Source organism: Pongo abelii, chromosome 1 (genome assembly GCF_028885655.2).
Source record: "Pongo abelii isolate AG06213 chromosome 1, NHGRI_mPonAbe1-v2.0_pri, whole genome shotgun sequence".
NCBI lineage: Eukaryota > Metazoa > Chordata > Mammalia > Primates > Hominidae > Pongo > Pongo abelii.
The window spans coordinates 218,677,918-218,697,370 of NC_071985.2; the positions used below are offsets into that span (position 1 = coordinate 218,677,918).

Sequence of the window (19,453 nt, forward strand, 5' to 3'; positions counted from 1 at the left end):
CCCCGGCTGCTGGCCTCCATGGGCAAGCCCCACACTGACTCCCCTTTTCTGACATGTTCTCCTGGCAGGCTTCTCTGCCAGTGGGCAGCCCTGAAAGGTGGATCCCATGAGAAGTAAGGAGGGGATCTTGACACAGGGGGCCAGGGCAAGAAGACCATCCTTCTCCATGTACCCATGCAGGGGCCGGGCACGTGTGCATCTGTACAGCTCTTGGAGGCAAAGCTGGGGGCGATGGATGGCTGTGGGTTTGAGGAAATCAGCTCTACCCCAACCCCACTTTCACATTGTTTAGTAAAATAGCTGAAATTATGTTGGGTTTCACTAAAAAAAAAAAAAATCAACAGGATTGAATTGTGACAAAAGGTCCTTCATCTTGTGTCCACAATTTAACGACTAGTTATTACTTCAATAGTTAATTAACTGGATTAGTTAACTTGCTAGCAAGATTTTCACCAATTTTGCCTCTTTGGCTTGAATGAGCCCCTCCCTGGCAAGCAGTTCCTCCTTGGGCCTCCAGACAACCTAGGTTCTTTCTGGCTCAGCTGAGCCTCTTCCGCAGGCGCCTATGGACACGGGGCACTGTGACGGCTGGGAGACCCTGCCTGGTGAATCCTTGCCTATTTGCACACCGGGACAGGAACTCCCCACTGAGCCAGATGCCAAGCCTCTAGCCCAGGGTGAGGCGATTGGAGGTGCTATCTTCTATGTGATTATTTTGCATGATTCGTGCAAACTGTCCCACCTCTGACCTCCCTCAAAAGGCTTTGCAACTGCCTCCCGGGAATTTCCTAAGCCAGTGGTGAGCGGCTTTCACTATGTACTGCACAAAGGCCAGTTTAGGAATAGAAAACACATTTACGAGCAGCATTGATTTAATTTCCTTCAAAACGCAGACAGCTTTGGTGAGGTCCGTGGTGGGGGGATTCTTGCAACTTAGGCACCTATAGGAGAATGGCAAGGGGAACACTGGCACCAGTTTTGGCTTTTCCAATCATGCGTCATGAAACATTCTAACTGGCAGTCCTGTAGCGGCAGCTGAGAGGAACAGCATGTGCGCTGCAGACCGATGCCCTTCTAGAATCTGTTAATATGTTCAGCCAGAGCCACAGCACGGGGCAAAGGGTCCTAGGAGGTTTCTTCCCATCTTGTGAATTAATCTTCTCTCCCTTTGTAGCTGACCTTTAATCGTGATCCCTGCTCCCTGCCTTATCTGCCTCCCTCCAGCCCTTGAATTCTGGAAATTAGAGAACAAAGCCTTATTCTAACAGCTCACAGTTTAATCAGCTTCAATCATATCTGCCCGAAAAGCGGTATCGTGCAATCTGTTGGACCCCACTTCTTGGCCTCATTCCATCACTTTATTTTTATTTTTTTCGAGATGGAGTCTCGGTCTGTTGCCCAGGCTGGAGTACAGTGGCACGATCTCGGCTTACTGCAACATCCGCCTCCTAGGTTCAAGCGATTCTCCTTCCTCAGCCTCCCGAGTAGCTGTGATTACAGGCACGCACCACCATGCCCAGCTGATTTTTGTATTTTTAGTAGAGATGGAATTGGCCAGGCTGGTCTCGAACTCCCAGCCTCAAGTGATCTGCCCATCTTGGCCTCCTAAAGTGCTGGGATTACAGGCCTGAACCACCGCAGCACATCACTTATTTTGTCTCTTTGGGCTATGTATGTTACCTCTCTGAGTCCTCACGTGACTTTGGTGAGGATGATGTTAGGATAATTTATCTCATCATCCACCTCTGCATCCTCAGCCCTAAGCCCTAAGCTTGGCATATAGGAAGCATTCAGTCAGTGTTTGTTGAATGACTTAATGAGTGTACATCAAGTGCCTACCACATGCCTGGCACAGTAGGCACTTAGTAAAAGTCAGCAAGTCATATTAGCTTTCCTCACACCCCCTGCTACCTCTCCTGCTCACACGAAGCCAGTCTTTGTCCCCATTCCTCATTCTGAGCCCCTGACCCCATCCCTGGGAGGCCTGCACCTGCTTTTCATGCTGATAACTGCGCAGCCTCCTGGGATTTCTGGGATAATACGGAGTCATCCTATGGTCAGGCCCATCAACATCTTCACCTGAAGGTGAAATCCCCAGACCCCATCTCTGAGTCCCAGAGACTCTGGTAGTGACCATAAAAAACAACTGAGTCACGTGGTTGCAAGCAGCTGACCTGGTCCTGTGTAACCCTTGGGGAGGAGGGGTGGAGCTCAGGATTTCTGCAGTGACTCAAGGCCTCTGAGGGCAGTGCTGAGCGAAGACCCCTTTTCCCTTCTCCACTGCCACTCCCCAAACACTCTAAGCCCTGGGAACACTCCTCTGGGTTGAGAAATGAGCGTGGAGCCCTGCTGCCTGGCCGTCAGGGAGTGGAGAACAGGAGGGCCCTCCAGTGAAGGAGGATAGTGGTGAATTGAGATGGGCGCCTACAGCCAAGCAGGCCCAGGGACTCCACACGCAGGGGAAGACCAGGGGCTGTCAGAGCATGAGGTGTCCACAGACAGAGAATCTAGACTGGAGGTGACAGAGCTGTTGGCCCTGAGACAAATTAGGGCCATGGAAATTTTCCCCCAATGGACACTAAATTAAAAAAAAAATAGTTGTCAACATGAAAGAATTGGGGTGTATTATGTGAGATTTTTGGCTTCTCTAGAAGATCTGGAGCTCTGGAAACACCAGGCTGGCATTGCTCCGAGCAGCCTCGCTGGAGCGAGCAGAGCTGCTTCCTTTTGCTACAGCATGTGCTGGACCCAAGTGGCCATGTCACTGACCTGCCTGCCTGCAGGGTCCCCACAGGCTTCTGAGTCTGCGGCATAGTTGCAATGAGGCGAGTAAGTGTCCAGCCCAGTGCTGGCAACTGAGAGAGCCCACAAGGTGGGTCCTCACCCCAATATGTGTTTGCAGTGGGTGCTGATCTAAAACAGCAGGTGGTGACAGTAATTCCATTTTGCTCCGCGAGGCCGTGCAGTCGTGAAGGCTAATGTTTGCCTGGTGCTTTACAACTAGTAAGCATGAGCTCAGTGTATCCTCCCCAGAGAGGGGGGGGACTCAAGATTCCCAGGGGCCCATTTTACAGATGAGAAAAGTGGAGCTCAGAAAAGCCAATCGAGTGCAGAGGGCACAGCCCAGACTCAGGGCCTGGGTTCCTGCTCTGAAACGGAGATTTTCTGTCACGTGGGCCTCTGCAGCCCTGAAAGAGGCAGCTGCGATGTCTTGGATGCGTCTGTCCATTTACTATTTTATCTTTGCAACAGCCAATATGTTTTATCTCCATTTCAAAGAGGGGGAAACTGAGGCTCAAAGGGACTCAGTGTCGCACAGCTGCTATGTGCCGATGCTGGGATTGAGTCTCAGGATCTAGCTCTGAAGCCCAGGCCTTTCCTCAAGCCCCTCCCTGTAGGAGGCTGATCAATTCTGCTGGGCTCAGGCTGTCACTAAGATGAGTTTGTTTCTTGCACACACGTGAAGAGATGCAAGGAATTTGGAATTGGCTCACACACTCAAGCTGCCATCAGTGACCCGGGCCTGTTACCTCTAACCCTCCATTTGGGGACAGGCCCTTAAGGTCCTCCTGGCTTGTCTCAAGTCTCCTCCTTGCAACCACAGCTCTGGTGCCCACAGTGACAGCTGTCAGAGGCTGCTTCCTTCCCTCCTGGTCCACATGCCCTGGCCACAGGCTCCACACCGCAACCACAGACATCAGCCTTGTAATAAGGAAGGAAGCTGGCCTAGTATAGCACGGAGCCAATTTGGATGTGACTCTGACATCTCTGGCCTGTCCCAGGGAAGGCAATTAGGCAGCTCAGAGCCACCAAAGGGTGATGAGGTGCTCTGGAGGGCAGGTGGGGCCAGACACCCTGGCAGCATGGACACGCCCATCCCCTGGGTCCCTGTGCCAACAGACTCAGCCCCTCTGTCTATATTTAGGAACTAGGAGAGCAGGAAAATAATGAACACCCTGGGACTGGCATTTCCAAGCCAATCTGTGGGGCTCTTCTGCCTCGTGTGGGTGCTGTGCACTGCTTCGGGTCGTTTCTCAGCAAAGTGGATGCTGAGATAGAGGGGCTGTGACTACACCTGCCTTGTGCCTGTCACCTCCCTTCTGGAGGCCCATAGGGATGTCATATGAGCCACGGAGACTTCTCATGGCTAAATAATGGTGGCATGCTTAGAGATCGTCACAGAACCACTGATAGCACCCTCAAAGCACAGAATAGTGGAGCTAAAGCGCCCAAAGAAGTCATCTGTCCCAATAGTTCCCAGTAGGTGATCCGCCGAATGAGAGTAAAAGGTGTGGTTATGCGGTCACATAAGTTTGGGAAACACTAGATGGGTAAAGGTAAAATAATTTCCTTCATTGCAGAACTTGTCAGAGCCTTACTAAGTGAATGGGTTGTGCTGATCTATAAGGGGTGGAGATACGATGCAGTGTTTCCAAAACTTACTGACTCAGGGATTTTTTTCCCCCTAGTTGAGTCTTATGGTTGGAGGCAGCTCAAAAAACTGGCCAGGAAGGCAGGAGCCCTGGGTTCCAGAACCTGTTCAGACACTGATGCCCTGCTGGGCCGTGGACAAGCATCCTCCCATCTGCAATATGAGGGGAGTGGACTAGAGACCACTGACACCCCTCTCAGCTCCCAAACTCTTGCTTCCTCTGGTCCTATTCTGGGCTGGCCCCTGCAGCTTGGGCAAATTGCTGAACTTACCTGGGGCTCGGTCTTCTCATCTGCACAAAAGACCCTGTCCTGCCTACCCCACAAGGCCGGTAAGAGGCTGAAATGAGATCACCATTGCCATCGTCATCGTCACGGTCATCATCATGGTGGCTAAGGTTTATTGCGCCCTGTGCTAAGCCTTGTATACATATTGGCCTGTTTCATCCCTGCAGCCACACTCTGACCTAGTATCTTTTCACCCTTATTGTCCCCATGAAGAAACGAAGGCACAGCAGGTGAAGTCCCTTGCCTAAGGTTACCAGGTAACAAGCATCAGGACTGAGGTTGAAACTCAGGGAGTTTGGCCCAGGATGTAATCTCTTAACCCTGACCCCCCATCTCCCTGTGAAAGAGTGTCATGAACTGTAAATTGCTGTGACCTGCGGAGGCGTTGCTCAGTGCAGTTGTCCTGTGGTTCGTGGGGGAGACATTCATGGCCTTGGCCTTGTCTTATAGACTTCCAGAAGGGGGGTCGGGGCCCCATTTTCCTATTTCCTGTTCTACCAGGGTTAAGGAGGGGCTCATATTGCCCCTCACTGATAGGGAGGAGCGGGGAGCGGGGAAGCTGAGGGGCACCCATGGGGAGTAACTCCTCCACCAGGCTGGTGCCCCCCTCTCTTCCTGATCACAGCCCAGAGACCCCTGGAGGAGCTTGGAGACGATGTGCCCCCTGGTTTTCTCACATACTGCCTCTCAGCTGCAGAGATGCTGCAGACCCGTCATTCACACCTATTTCAACAAGCCGAATACACTGGAGTTTAGGGCTAAAGGGCGGGGAGGCGGATGGCAGGGAGGGACCCTCCAACTTGGTGGCTGCAGCCTTTCCCTTGCCAACCGCCTTCTGCAGCACATCCAGGGACTTCTCAGATTTCACAGGCCACAGGTGGAAAACCACTGTCCTGGTCTGTTTTAGAGACAGCCTAAGGCCCAGAGAGGGAGACCCGCTTGCCTGTGGTCACACAGCGAGTCCTTGACCAAGCTGAACACTGGGAGTCCAGAGCCGGGCCCAGGGGCCCTGAAGGCGCTGGGCTGGGGGTGGTGGGGCTTCTGGGTGAAGAAGACTGGGCCTCCTCAGGAGCCCAAGGGCAGGGGTGGGCAGAGGCCTGCAGGCCCCTCTGTAGCAGCTCCACGTCTGACCGCTTCCTAGAGTACAGCAGCTTGGGCTGACTTGCCCCCCATTTAGGGCTCCTGGTCTTGTGTCCATGGGATATCCCTGGCCCCAGACTGAGGCCGGCAGGTCCACTTGACAGAAATCTCAGTCGGCCACAGGTCAGGAGGAGTCGGATGGACCTCAGGCTCAGAACTCAGTTCTCACTCAGGATTGACTCCTGCTTCTGCCACTTCCTGGCTATGCATCTCTCGGAGACTCGGGGAACCTCTCTGTGCCTGCAGTGTGGGTGCTACTGCAGCCTTCTGAGGCTGGCCTAGGGCGTCAGATACTCCAGAGTGCCCGTCCCCTCTGCTCAGCGGGGCCTAGCAAGGCCCCAAGCAGTAGGTTGCCTGGGGGCAGCTTGGGGTCTGGCTTGGGTAAGTTTCCTCCCTTACTGGGGGGACCCTGGGGTTGCCCCGGGAAGGTGGCCTCAACCTACCTTGTGATGGCCCTGGCGAGTCTGCACTCCAACACTCGGGCACCATGCTGCCACCCTGTCTCTGCCCCATGTCACCTCCTGCGACTGAGACCACACCAGGGAGCTTGTTCAATATGCACGCGGCTCCCAGGGCCTCGGCCTTAGACTCTCTGGTTTGGTAGCTACAGGTTGGGGCCTGGGAATGGATATCTTTAAAACCAAAAGCCAGGTTAGATTTGACAACCACTGATCTCCTCGTGGTTCTCAAACCTCCTCTCTTCCTCTTTCCTTCTCACTCACTCTACCATGGGACCTTTCACGTGGACTCGTACACGGAAGTCCAGTGTGTAACAGGTAAGTGCAGAGCCACCGGCTGAGGGTGGGCTGGAGCCCTGCCTGCTGATTCTTTCGCCAGCTATGGCAACCCCTTGAGGGACTGCTGAGGAACCCCCTCGGGGTACCATGGAACACAGTTTGCAAACCCCGTATTTTGTCAGTCTCTTCCTCTTCTGGGTTAAGGAGCTGAAGCCTAAAAAGCTGGCCTACTCAGCGCCCGGCCTCATCCTACCAATGAGGCTTTCATTCTGATGTTCTCTGAAGCTTTCTATTGCTCAGTGGACCCTGAGTGGGGGGCTTGGGGTCAGTGGGTGACCTGAGACTGCACAGCAAAGTTACCAAGAACATGGACCCTGGAGCCAGACTGCTAGAGGTGAATCCCAGTTCCACCTCTTCCTAGGTGTGTGACTCCAGGCAAGAACTTCACCTCTCTGTGCCTTGGTTTGTTCATCTGTAAACTGGGGATGACACGTATTTTGGAGAGTTGCTGGAAGGATTATATGAGTGAGTGTCTGGAAAGAGCTTAGAACAGTGCTTGGCACAAAGAAAATACTGCAGAAGTGAGGCAGCCCTGACTTCCAGACCAGGCTGGCCCTGGGTTCTGAGAGCAGCATCTAAGTGTTTCTACTCAGACCTCAGAAAGGCAGAATGCTGTCAGAGCTGGTGGATTCTAGGGGCAAATAACTCAAACCCTCCCTGTTCTGAGGCATAGCAGCCCAGATTCTTTTTTGTAGCAGTGCTGGAAATGCATTTGCACTCTGAGGGCTGGTTCTCACAGACCCTGGCAGCTGGAGGAACTTCACACACACAGCTCGATGCCCTGATTTTACCCCAGGGACAAGTTTTGATTTGAGTCACTGTCAGGCTCAAGATGAGTTACAAATCACAGAGAACAGTAATCATGGGGCCAGCCCTTTTCAGTCTCCAAAAACACATTCAGTTCTCATTTCTGAACCTACGAGGAGGGGAGGTAATTACACCCATTTTACAGATGAGTACACTGAGGTTCATAGGTTAAACAACTTGCTTAGAATCAGATGTGGGGCCAGAACTGGGAGCGATTATCCAGATATGACCCGGAAGCCACTGGTGGGCTGCAAGGGCCCTCTGGATGGGGGCACAAATGACTTCCCAAAGGCAAATCTTCCATTGAGGATTCTGGAAGCAAGGCACGCAATTTTATAGGTTCTCTTGTATTGGTGCAATTAACAGCTACTTACTGGTAACCATTAAGAAAGCAATAAGGAATTTTCAAAACCTAAAACTCAGGAATGCAAACAAGCTACCAGCCAGTGTTTTCTGTGATTCAGAAGCATGGTTTCTGTACACAGTCTGGCGATGTCACAAGGCCCTGCAAGGCACGTGCTAGGTCATCAGAGGTCCTGCCATTTTCAGGATGAACAGGCCAAGGTTTTCCCTTGCTGCTATTCCTGGATCAATCCTGTTGGGATCATTTTCTCACGGATTCAGTTTGTTGCCATATAGAGTACCGTGCTGCATATTTGCATATTATCCAGCCACGGGACTTTGAGACATCATGCAATTGTGGTTCAGGTATGAAATATCTGTACCCAGGCCGGGTGTGGTGGCTCACACCTGTAATTCCAGCACTTTGGGATGCCGAGGTGGGTGGATCACCTGAGGTCAGGAGTTCGAAATCAGCCTGGCCAACATGGCAAAGCCCCATCTCTACTAAAAATACAAAAAGTAGCCGGATGTGGTGATGCATGCTTGTAGTCCCAGCTACTAGGCAGGCTGAGGTGGGAGGACCGCTTGAATCCAGGAGGCAAAGGTTGCAGTGAGCCGAGATTGCGCCACTGCACTCCATTGTGGGCGACAGAGTGAGACTCTGTCTCAAAAAAAAAAAAAAGAAAAAAGAAAAGAAAAAAAAATCCATATCCCATTTGCCATCCCAGACTTATACCCTCAATTTGCCCACAGGGGGACACTTTAGTGACATGCCATGACTTTGATATTTAAATAACTTCTAACATACAAACTGCTAAGATATTTGTAAGTTTTGGGCATTATTTTGTAATGCAGAATTACGAATATACTGTTTTATAAAGAATAAGCTGATACGTGTTCCCTATTCATTCTTCATTATCACCAGGTTCTGTAACCACTGCAAAATGGGAACAGGTGGGGGCCAGGGACCGGGGCATATTTTGCCCCGCCCAGTGGAGTCCAACTGGAAAAAGCCTAGGAGCCATCTGGGGTGTCTGGGAAAATGCAAGTTTTGGGGGAAAACCCAGAGATATTTTATTTATTTATTTATAAATAATAGACAGGGTCTCACTCTGTCACCCAGGCTGGAGGGCAGTGGCTCGATCTTGGCTCATTGCGGCCTCGACACCCCGAGCTCAAGTGATGCTCCAGCCTCAGCCTCATGAGTAGCTGGGACTACAGGCGTGTGCCACCACACTCGGCTAATTTTTGGCCCAGAGGTATTTTAAAAACCATTTTTGTCAAACGACTGATGTTCCCCACGGTTCAGGCTCACTCTGCCTGGATTCCCGAGGAGCCCAGGTTGAGTGGCGGGCACGACACCATCTGTCACAGGTGCGGGGCGGCTCCTGGACCGCAGGCTCATGCGGTGGCGGGGAAGGGTGCCACAGAGCTCCCCAGGTGTGGGGGGCTGTGCTACTCCTCAGGATCTGCAGCTCTGGTACAGCCAGGGGTTGGACTGCAGGGCCAGTGGAGGTGATTCTGCTCCTGACTGGGCAAGGAAGAGGAAGGGAGAGCTGGTGCTGGACAGCAGCCGGTTTCTGCTCTGATTCCCCTGCTGATTCCTCTCTAGGGGTGAGCTTTCTGGGCCTGCGGGGAAATGGCTGATGGAAATAGACTCAGTCACAAAAGTGAGGCAGTGCAAGGCTGTGTCAGAGGCTACTGGTGGGTGAGGGGTCTTGAAACCAGGCCCAGATGATGCACTGAGGATGCCCCCCCAGGGAGAAGGCCCAGCTGCTTGGTGGCAGCCCCTCACTGCTCAGACGGTGGAGTGTTTCAGGGCACAAACTCTGTAGCCAAAACTCCATAGTTTGAGGCCCAGTTCTATTGTCTCCCGGCTCCATGACCTCAGATGAGTTACTCAACCTCTGTTTTCTCATCAATGACAGGCTGTTGGGAGGGTTAACTGAGTTAATACGTGTAAAGTGCCCAGCATGGACCCTGGCCTGTGGTAAATGCCTAACCAATGTTAGATATTATTATTATTGTTATTATTGGTTACAGCTGTTTTAGCCTGCAACGTGGGTAGGAGGAGCACACAGACGGGCCACTGAGTACAGTCATGCAGCTTGTGTATTGAAAAACCAGGACCCCATTCATGTGGTAGCCTGGAGAATGGCACCTTCTGGAGTAATGCAGTGCACAACCTGTGCAGCTGGCCCTGGATGCCCTGGGCAGCCCTACTCCAATTTCTAATAGGTACCATTTGAAGTTGGACCATTTGGAGCAAGATCCTGAGAAGATTCTTTTTTAAATATTTATTTATTTATTTTTTTTGAGACAGAGTCTCGCTCTGTCACCCAGGTTGGAGCGCAGTGGCGCGATCTCGGCTCACTGCAAGCTCCAACTCCCGGGTTCACGCCATTCTCCTGCCTCAGCTTCCCTGGAGAAGATTCTTTTAACAAATGAGGTACGGTGGCTTTTGAGTGGAGCTACAAAGACCCAAATAAGGTATGGCCTGGCTCTTGAGAAGGTCCCAGGATGAGAGGCACAATAGCTAGGACGCTGGCCAAGTCATTCCTCTCTGGGCCAAAGTTTTTGGCCATATGTCCAGCATGAAAGACGGGGTTAGTTTTGAGAGGGCAAAAAGGCTTTATCCTTGTATGCCAACTCTGATTGACTGGCTGTGGCTATCTGAGGCTATGTAAAGTGAGAAATCAGAGGCCACTTCGGGATGGGCAGGAAGGGCTCTTCAATTGATTTGTGATGTCTGCATGGGGCCAGGGAGAGGGCAGTAGGGGCATGCGTGTGGCCGCACTTGCCCTCCTCAGATCAGCTCAGTGGTTCTCATCCTGGCAACCCTTTAGAATCACCAGAGGAGATTTAAATACACTTCAATTCCAGGAATATGGCCTGGCATGAGTATTTTTTTTTTTTCCCCTAAGGTGTGGTCAGGCTGAGAACTGCTGGGGTAGATGGTCCTAAGTTCCTTGTCGCCCAGGGCTTTCCTGGCCTTCCCAGTCCTACCATATCCACATGCATCCTCACTCACTGGGGCTCATTTTCACCCCAGCATGGTCTCTGTATTACATAGCTTTATGCTTTCTTCCTGCAGAGGTGGGAGGGGACTTAAAAGCCAGTCCTCCATCAGTCTTATTGCCGGGGAGAAATTTTTTTTCAGTTGGGAGATAGAGATTGAGGGTACTGACTATGTCAGGCTTTGGGGTAATCCGGGCACCCTCTTCTTGGGACATACAGCGGAGTCTCACTGGGGGAGGCCTGAGTTTTATATCTGGGGGGTTCTCTTGGGGCTAGGAAAAGCCTGGCTCACTCTGGCTTCAATCAAGGAAGCCTGTGGCTCCCTCTCTATCTCCCTGAAGCTCCTCTCGGTCCTCCAGGGAGGGTGGGATCGTGGGACGCGCAGAGGTCCACTGAGGTCTGCAGGAAGTAACACGCCCCAAAGCACAGGCTCCTTTGGGGCCTCTGGAAGGAGCTCAGGGGGAGAAGGAAGCAGACGAAAGCTGACTGGGGCCACTAAGCTCCACAATGCAGGGTGCCAGGTGGGGGGTGGTGCGTTTGGACCACAGGGCAGCCCTCCAAATTACAGTCAGGGCGGCAGAGGCAAGATGCTTCTGGGAGGCTACCCCGGCTCGGCCCCTCCAAGGGCCCCGAATCCAGCCAGCTTTCCTCGGCCCCTCCCATCCCCCCCTCCCAGAACCCAGCCCTGGAAGTCCAAGGAGCAGGTCATGCCAGCCTGTGCCTCCCAGAGGGGCAAAGCCTCCCACCCGGAGCCAAATAGAAGCAATCAAATAACATAGAATTCGATCATATTTTAAAATAAGCTTTATTTAGATTTTTTTAAATATTTTATATTTGCATCCATGCCTTCGAGAAACCTTTCCCATGGGAAAGGTTATTTTCATCTAATGTTACCCATAACTCATTCGCTATTTGACGTAGTTCTCTTAAATAAATCATCCTTTAGTAACTCTTAGAATTATCTCCTAATTTACAAAAACTGAAATGAAAAGGAACTACTAAATCATAACCAGGAGTGGTTGCAATCTTATTTTCTTGTAAGTAAAGGGAAAACGATAAAAATCAACCAAAAAAGAAATTCATGGGCAAGAAAAGTATTTTCTAAAATCTCTCTCCGTAGAGAAAGATGCCAGCTTGGGTCGCTCCCCCTTACCCCTAGGCTCGGTTAAACAGTTTGGTCAAAGGAGGCCAGAAAAGTCCTTATGAGGGCCTCTGCCTGCTTGCTCTTTGCTGACCTTTGGACCAGGTCAGAAGGAAAGTGTTGTTTGTTCTTGAGACTTTGGACACAATGTCCTATCCCTTCTGATAGAGACACTCTAGCATTTGAAAATCTCCTTGCTTCTTTTTAAGAGCTGAAAATGTCACTGTTAGCAGAAAGCACGACTACTGTTGTCTAGAGGTGTGGGTTGAGCTGTTAGTTGTTAAGGATGAGCAGAAGCAAAAGAAAAAGGAAATTGAGTTTTAGGCCTTGGGCAGACCTAGCTGAACAGCTCACACGTCCTCCGTCCCCCAGCATTAAAATATACACAGTTCCTTTGCTGGTGAAGCCTCTTTGGGGCCAACGCCACCCCCCCATATAGGAAGATGTTCCTGCCAACCCTTGTCTCCTGGGGTGGGTAGGCTCAGGCTGCCGTGACAAGTTGGGGGACAGAGTCCAAGGGATCCTGGGAGATTCTAAGTGTGGCCGATGGAACCGACCAGAATGGGGAGGGTGGAGGGCTCAGGTGCTGGACGCTGTGTCCCCACTGTGGCCCTCCTTTTGAAGTGGGTGCCTCCCCTAACGACACCAGCCGGGCCCACCTACATCCTAAACCCAGGACAAGAAAGACACAGCTGCAGGGAGGAACAGAAGCTGCTGGAGGCCCCTCGGAGAACAGACTCAGGCCAGGGTCTCACTGGTCGTACCCTTGGATGTGTGGCAGGTTGTCTTGCCCTGAACTCAACCTCTCTCCAAAGACAGACCCAAAGAAGGGGACCACGACTGTCAGCACTCTGCTCACTGAGGTCGTGTTCTGTATGTCAGATAAATAAATATATAGAGAAAGGCCTGGAGGGAGCTCTGGGTGGGAAGAAGGCGGAGGATCCTTTCATGCATGGGCAGGAGAATGGGAGAGACAGAGAGAGAGAGAGAAGAGAGAACAGAAAAAGCAAGCTTTGAAATCCAATGGTCCCTGGGTTCTGGCCACCCTAAACTACTTTGCACAGTTGGGTAGCAGCATGGTAACAGAACAGACAAGTCAACAGAGACACCCACCTCCCGCCCACCCCATGGAAAAATAGACATTCCAATATTTATGTAATAATTTAGATAGAATAAGTTTTCAGCTTTTGTGCAAATAAATTAAATGAAACAATTTTCTTTTTTTTCATAAAGAAAGAAACGGCAACGCAATTTAAAAACTGGTAGGCCATTTAAAAGAGCCCGTTTGACCTCTGACAAACCCAGCCAAGACAAGGCGCCTTGGCCGGGCTCGCGAGTCTTTGTGGAGAGCGGAGCTTACCCTGACGACGATGGCGTTTTGTGGTTAAAGTGACTTGGGCGCACCCCCAGGACAGGGTCTGGTCCCACACGTTCACACCAGGGGGGCGCGAGGGGGGACATCAAAAACAGACCACATCCTCTGCCAGGCGGGCTCCAGGAGTAGCGGTTTGGACGAGGGACATTTACAAGCACGGAGTGCACAATAGTTTTGTTATTTACAAATACACAGCAGTCCTTCAAGTTTTCAAGTTTCATAAAAAGGAGGAGGGGAGGAGAAAGGGGGAAAAAAACAAAAACAAAAACAAACTGACGAACCAAACAAAAAGAAAAAAAAAAAAAAGAAAAACCAAACACTGAAGAAAAATAATAAACCAGATTAACAACACAACTGTATCGCTCCAAAGACGACAGAGAGTTGACAGGTTCACACACGGTTTGTGGTATGTACATCAATTACAGAGGTGGCGACGCAGGGGAAAGAGGTTCACACTCGTGTTTTCGCTTGTTAGAGGCGCTCGGCCACACCCAGCACCCATGTGTGCCAGCGCACATGTGCACACGCACCCCACGCACGGCCACACGCGCACCCACACTCGCTTGCACACACGCCCACACGCACAGACACGCCTGCGGGCAGCAGGCGCAGGGGAGCGCGTATCACCAGTCCGCGTCCTCCTCTATGTAATAATCAGGGGCGGTACCATCAAAGAGGCCGGGGTCGAGGGACTTCCGCTGCTTCCCTCTGGCGAAGACGCGGGAGATGGAGCCGAATCCCATCTTCTCTTTCTTCTTTTTCCGTTTTTGGTCTTCAAGATCCTCTAGTGACTGAGGAGTCAGGAGCCACGTGGCAGAGGGTAGAGGAGAAGAAAGCCAAGCTTAGCTGGGGTGCACACTGCAGTGCATGGGATCTGGGGCAGGGAAGGCCTCTCTGAGCTTTAAGCCAGTGGGGTCAGGGACGGGCTGGGATGGTTGAGAAGCCACCCCCAGGGCTGGAATGCCAAGGTCAGCCCCTCATTCACTGAGCAAACATGGGCCAGTCACAGAACCTCTCAGGGACAACAGTGAGACCCTTCCAAGATTGCCATGAGGATGTTGCTAAAGAGAGGATAAAGACCCTGAGAACAGGCCAGGCACGGTGGCTCACACGTGTGTAATCCCAGCACTTTGGGAGGCTGAGGCGGGTGGATCACCTGGGGTTGGGAGTTCGAGACCAGACTGGCTAACATGGTGAAACCCTGTCTCTACTAAAAATACAAAATTAGCCGGATGTGGTGATAGGCACCTGTCATCCCAGCTATTTGAGAGGCTGAGGCAGGAGAATCACTTGAACCCGGGAGGCGGAGGTTGTGGTGAGCCAGGATCGCGCCACTGCACTGCAGCCTGGGCGACAGAGTGAGACTCCATCTCAAAAAGAGAAAAAGACCCCAAGGATGGTGTCTGGTGTGCCACAGGCATTCAGTACAGTGAGCAGCTGTGGTCATTTGTACTATAATATTGTTTAAATTCAATTTGCCCACAACTTTCAGGTGCTTGTTAAGGGCTTGTAGGAGGATGTCCACGCACTCGGCCACTGCCCGTGGTCATGTCCACGATGCGAGGCCATAGGGAGGAAGGGCTTCATACAAAGACATATGGTGGCGTCACGCATAACCGGGGTGGGGCTTAGACTAGACCCATTAGACTGATGGTTCCCCAAACACTTAGGGATTTCCTGAATTCCAGGCCCCACCCTGTACCTGGTGGATCAGAATTTCTAGGGCAAGTGGCCCAGGAATCTGCATTTGAACCACTTCCCTGGTGGTCTCCAATGCGAATGGGTGGTGTGCAGACCCACAGGTGGGGACCCCAGGACTAGAAAGGTGACTTCAGAGACCCCTGCAGACCCTCAAATTCATGTTGTTTGTCCTCCCTGCAGCCCCCCCTCACTCTGATGACAGAATATTGAAAATGTTAAAAATGAATCAAGTTTCTAGCAGCACAAAAAACCCACTGCCTGGGCTATGAACTTTTCAATAATAATGGGAATTTTATAGAGCTGGCTGCCAGGGTAAGCCATGGCCTGGGCATCAGGACGGAGGACATGTGTGCACTCAGCAGCTCCACAGCCCTGCAGGGCACAGGGCCAGGCGGGCCCAGGTGCTGAGCCTGGCTCAGGTCCCAGCCCACCTGAGACTCTGGAAGTGGCAGAAATCCTCTCCGCCTTGGGTGTGCAGTATGGATGTGGGCTCAGCGGAAGTGGCATAAATCCTCCCCGCCTTGGGTGTGTGGCATGGATGTGGGCTCAGGGAAACAGAGGGTGAAGTCGTAGTCAAGGTGGGGTGGAGGGAGGGTCCAAGTGGCTAGGGAGGGCACACCTACCTGTACAATAGGGTTGTGCAGGTTCTTCTGAACTGGGCCGGGACTGTCGCCCTGTAGCCAGAGGAGAAGAGGAAGATGAAACAGCAGAGACAGGTGACACAGGACAGCAGAGGCGGCCCGTGCGGTGTGGGGCCTTCCGTGGAAGGATGCCATCCCTCAGGGGCCACCCTGCCTCTGCAGTGGGGAGCCCACCCCCCATCTCCTGAAGCAGATACCCCCAGATGGCTTATTGATGGGGCCTGGAGTTTCCCCAGAGGCCCTGAGGTCCTCTCCTGCCCAGTCTGGCCTCTCCACCCCCAACATCTTCTGACCAACAAATTAGCCACTCCAGGGCATCTAAGTTCCTGTCCCAATCAGTCCTCTGAGTTAGAGATACAGCTTGGTTAGACTTGGCGCTTTTCATAAAGAAATGTACTTTTATAGAAAAAGCACAAAATAAAGAATTTTGGGACAGAAACAAACTTGGGAGACCACATAGCCTCTAGCTTCCCCCACAACCAACACAATGAATCTCTAAGTTTGTGCAGGGGCAGGCAGGACTCGTTAGCCCTATTCACAGATATCAAGAGAGGCAGCAGACAGTCCAATACCGTGGAGCTAATTAGATGCAGAGCTACGACTTGAATTGGGGACTGTCAGATTCCTCCTGGCACAGTGCCCCTTCCAGGCAGGAGCTCCAGGGTAACTGCACACTTAGTCCTGAGCTTTGGGCTGCCCCAGGAGGGGTCTGAACTCCTTCCCTTTTCCCTAGGGAGCCTCAGACAGGTCCCTAGGATGGGCAGGTAGGACATTTCCATTGTGTTGCCAGCCTTGCCTTAGGTGGGCGTGGAGGGAACCCTTAATAGCCTACGGGTGTACAAAAGCCTTCACTACATCCCAGAATCAGTCTGCCCTGTCTGGAGCCCACAGATCCTTTGGATCAAAACAGTCGTTACTAGGGAGACTCCTGGTGGTTATTTCTGGAATTGCAAGCATAATGCCAAGGTTCGACAACCTTCTCCAACCTCTCTATGCTGAGTCCCTACTTCCGCTCTAAATTAGTGGCCAGAGTGTGAGAGGATGAGGCAGTCATTAGTCCAGGCCGCACTATTCTTGCTGGTGGAGGTCAGATGCCCAAGGCAAAGGGTTACCTGTAGCTATTTTTGGGCTCTTCCTGGCTTACCTGTGTGCACACCTGTTGAGATGGGGGAATAAAAAGTGTTGAGGAAGTGAGGGAATTTAATGAATGGTAGTTTAGTCTTTAGTCTCAAGGTTTGCAAACAGAACCCATTCTGAAGGCAGCTAAGATAGTTCCACTCTGGATAGGAACATCTTTGCCAAATCTATGGGTAAAGAGAATGGGGCCTGCTCACTGGAACGCCTGTATGCAGACAACTGGCTTATTAAAGCACCCATTTCCTGGCAGCAGGCATGTGCCAAGGCTACGGTAGGCAAAAGACTAGGACTGGGTCAAGTGCAATTCAAGAGGTCTTTGGAGAACTCCTTCTGCAGAATGGGTTTTTTCCAGCAGCATTTCTGCTGCAGAGTCCCCATGGGCCCACCACGGGAAGACAAAATATGGCCATCGGGGGAAGGTATTCTCAACTGGGATGAGAATGGTGCAGGGACACTGCTGGCTCTAGGTGTAACTCCACAGTGGTCCTTCAGGATCAGGGAATGGATGTCAGAGACCCCTCCAGTGGCCCACCTTCCTTGCCTTGGTTCTGTTAGTCAAGATAGCCTTTGTCACTAGGATTCTCTCCTGGGGACAAGAGAAGAACATACTGCTTCCTTAAAGCACCAGTATAAAACAGAGAATCCCACCAGGTGCAGTGGCTCATGCCTATAATCCCAGCACTTTGGGAGGCTGAGGTGGGCAGATCGCCTGAGGTCAGGAGTTCAAGACCAGCCTGGCCAACATGGTGAAATCTCATCTCTACTAAAAATACAAAAATTAGCCAGGTGTGGTGGCAGGCACCTGTAATGCCAGCTGCTCGGGAGGCTGAGGCAGGAGAATTGTTTGAGCCTGGAAGGTGGAGGTTGCAGTGAGCTGAGACCGCATCACTGCACTCCAGCCTGGGTGACAAGAGCGAAACTCCATCACACACACACACAAATAAATAAAATAAAACAATAAAAAAGAGAATCCCAGGCCTGAGCAGGGCCCCAGGCTGCAAATGACCTTCCTACTCTGAGGAGGCCATCTAAAGTCCCCGGGCCAGCAATCTCTGCCGCCCACCTCAGCAGACTGGGCAGCTTCTCTGAAGTTTAGTCTTAGCTATTTTTATAAGCACTTTTCATTGTTATTGTGGGTTGAAAAAAACGGTTCCATAATTATGACTCATCTATAGGAAAGTGATTGATTTTTACACATTGATTTCCAAGCAACACTGTTATGTACATGCTTATTATTCGTTCTAATAGCTTTTCAAGTTATTCTCTTGAGTTCTCCAGGTAGAGAATCATGTCACTGGCAAGTAATGGTTTTGTCCAATGTGTTCACCTCATTTCTTTTTTATTATCTATTTTGCTGGTTAATAAAGTGACATTAACTGAGTTTTAGAAAAAGCCGTCTCGTGCATTTGAGGATCTAACCCTATGATGTCTGTCTTCAGGATATGGCAGAGGGGAGCCTCTGCATTACCAACTGTGTGATAGAACAAAAATTCAAGGTGGTCCCCACACCCAGACCCCAATATTTCATGTTAGAGCCTCGACATGGCTTCCAACTGTCCTCAGAAGCTCAACCCACCTTCATTTACTCCCTCACTGTTGCAGAGCCCATCTGTCTGCCCCACTAGTCATCAAGAGCTAGGCAGGTAGGGCCTTTGCTTCCTGGGAGCTGGTGCCCAGTATGCAATCAAAAAGTGTTTGATGAAATAAACAAAGGAAACAAACTTAGACCATATTCACATGCCTCTCCAGAGGCAATTCATGCCAAGACTCCTGGGTCAGGATAGAGAGCTGGCTCTAAAGGGAAATGAGGAGGTGCTGGGGAGGCCCTGAGCTCTGGAAGGTAATGTGTGGGAGGAGAAGCCCACGGTCCCAGACAGGGCCCACTGGGGCAGAGTTCCAGGCTGCGCCTGCGGCCGACCCAGGCCCGCTTCCTCTGGATTCTCCTCACCCTCCCGGACACAAGGAGCAAACGGGCCTCATTCCTTTTTCTCCCCACATCCATCGCTTCTTGCAAAAGGAAAGAACAGAACAGGAAATGCATTCGCCAGAGTGCTCCCTGGGTGGACGAGAGGAAACAGCGAGTATGGCTTCACCCCACCACCCCCGCCCCTGCAGTTTCTGGGCAGGGCCCAGGGGCCCAGGCCCCGCTGCTGCTGGCCTTACGTTGCAGAGGGAGTGTGTCCGGTGTCGAGGGGAGTTGATGTCGCTCGGTGTGGACGACCGGTCGCCTTCAGCGGCAGATGCGTCGGAGATGACAGAGGGCTGCCGGGAGTGGCAGGGGCTCACCCTGACCGCTGGAAAGCAGGGACAGCTGGTGAGTGAGGGATGGAGAGAACGTCCTCGCCTGTGCTGCCTTGGTGGTTATTCCGCCCAACACCCCCGTTCTGCAGATGGGAACACTGAGGTGTAGAGAAGGGAAGAGACTTGCTTGGTTCTCCAACCCCCTACTCCACAGCTCCGCACGTTCCCACAGAGCAGCTGCTGGGAAGAACCTCCCATAGCCTCTGGATCCAATGAACCCTCCTCCACCAGCGTGAACGAGGAGAAGACGTGGAAGTTTTCAAGTCTTTTTCTCATTCCAAGTTCAAGTCTCCTTGTTTCCAAGTCCAATATAGGAAAGTGCTTGATGTTTATA

The 19,453-nt window shown here is 51.7% G+C and overlaps 1 protein-coding gene across 4 annotated transcripts in view; it reads right to left on the minus strand.

Annotated features, from left to right (window-relative positions):
- KAZN (kazrin, periplakin interacting protein) overlaps positions 1-19,453 on the minus strand; it is a 1,222,068-nt gene that overhangs the window by 38,181 nt on the left and 1,164,434 nt on the right. For all 4 annotated transcript variants that reach the window (XM_054541427.2, XM_054541436.2, XM_054541447.2 and 1 more), the window contains 3 exons: positions 18,982-19,112; positions 15,664-15,714; positions 14,007-14,130 (listed from right to left, as the gene is read on the minus strand). In XM_054541427.2, the coding sequence (XP_054397402.1) occupies positions 14,007-14,130; positions 15,664-15,714; positions 18,982-19,112 (306 nt within the window). The remainder of the gene's footprint in view (positions 1-14,006; positions 14,131-15,663; positions 15,715-18,981; positions 19,113-19,453) is intronic.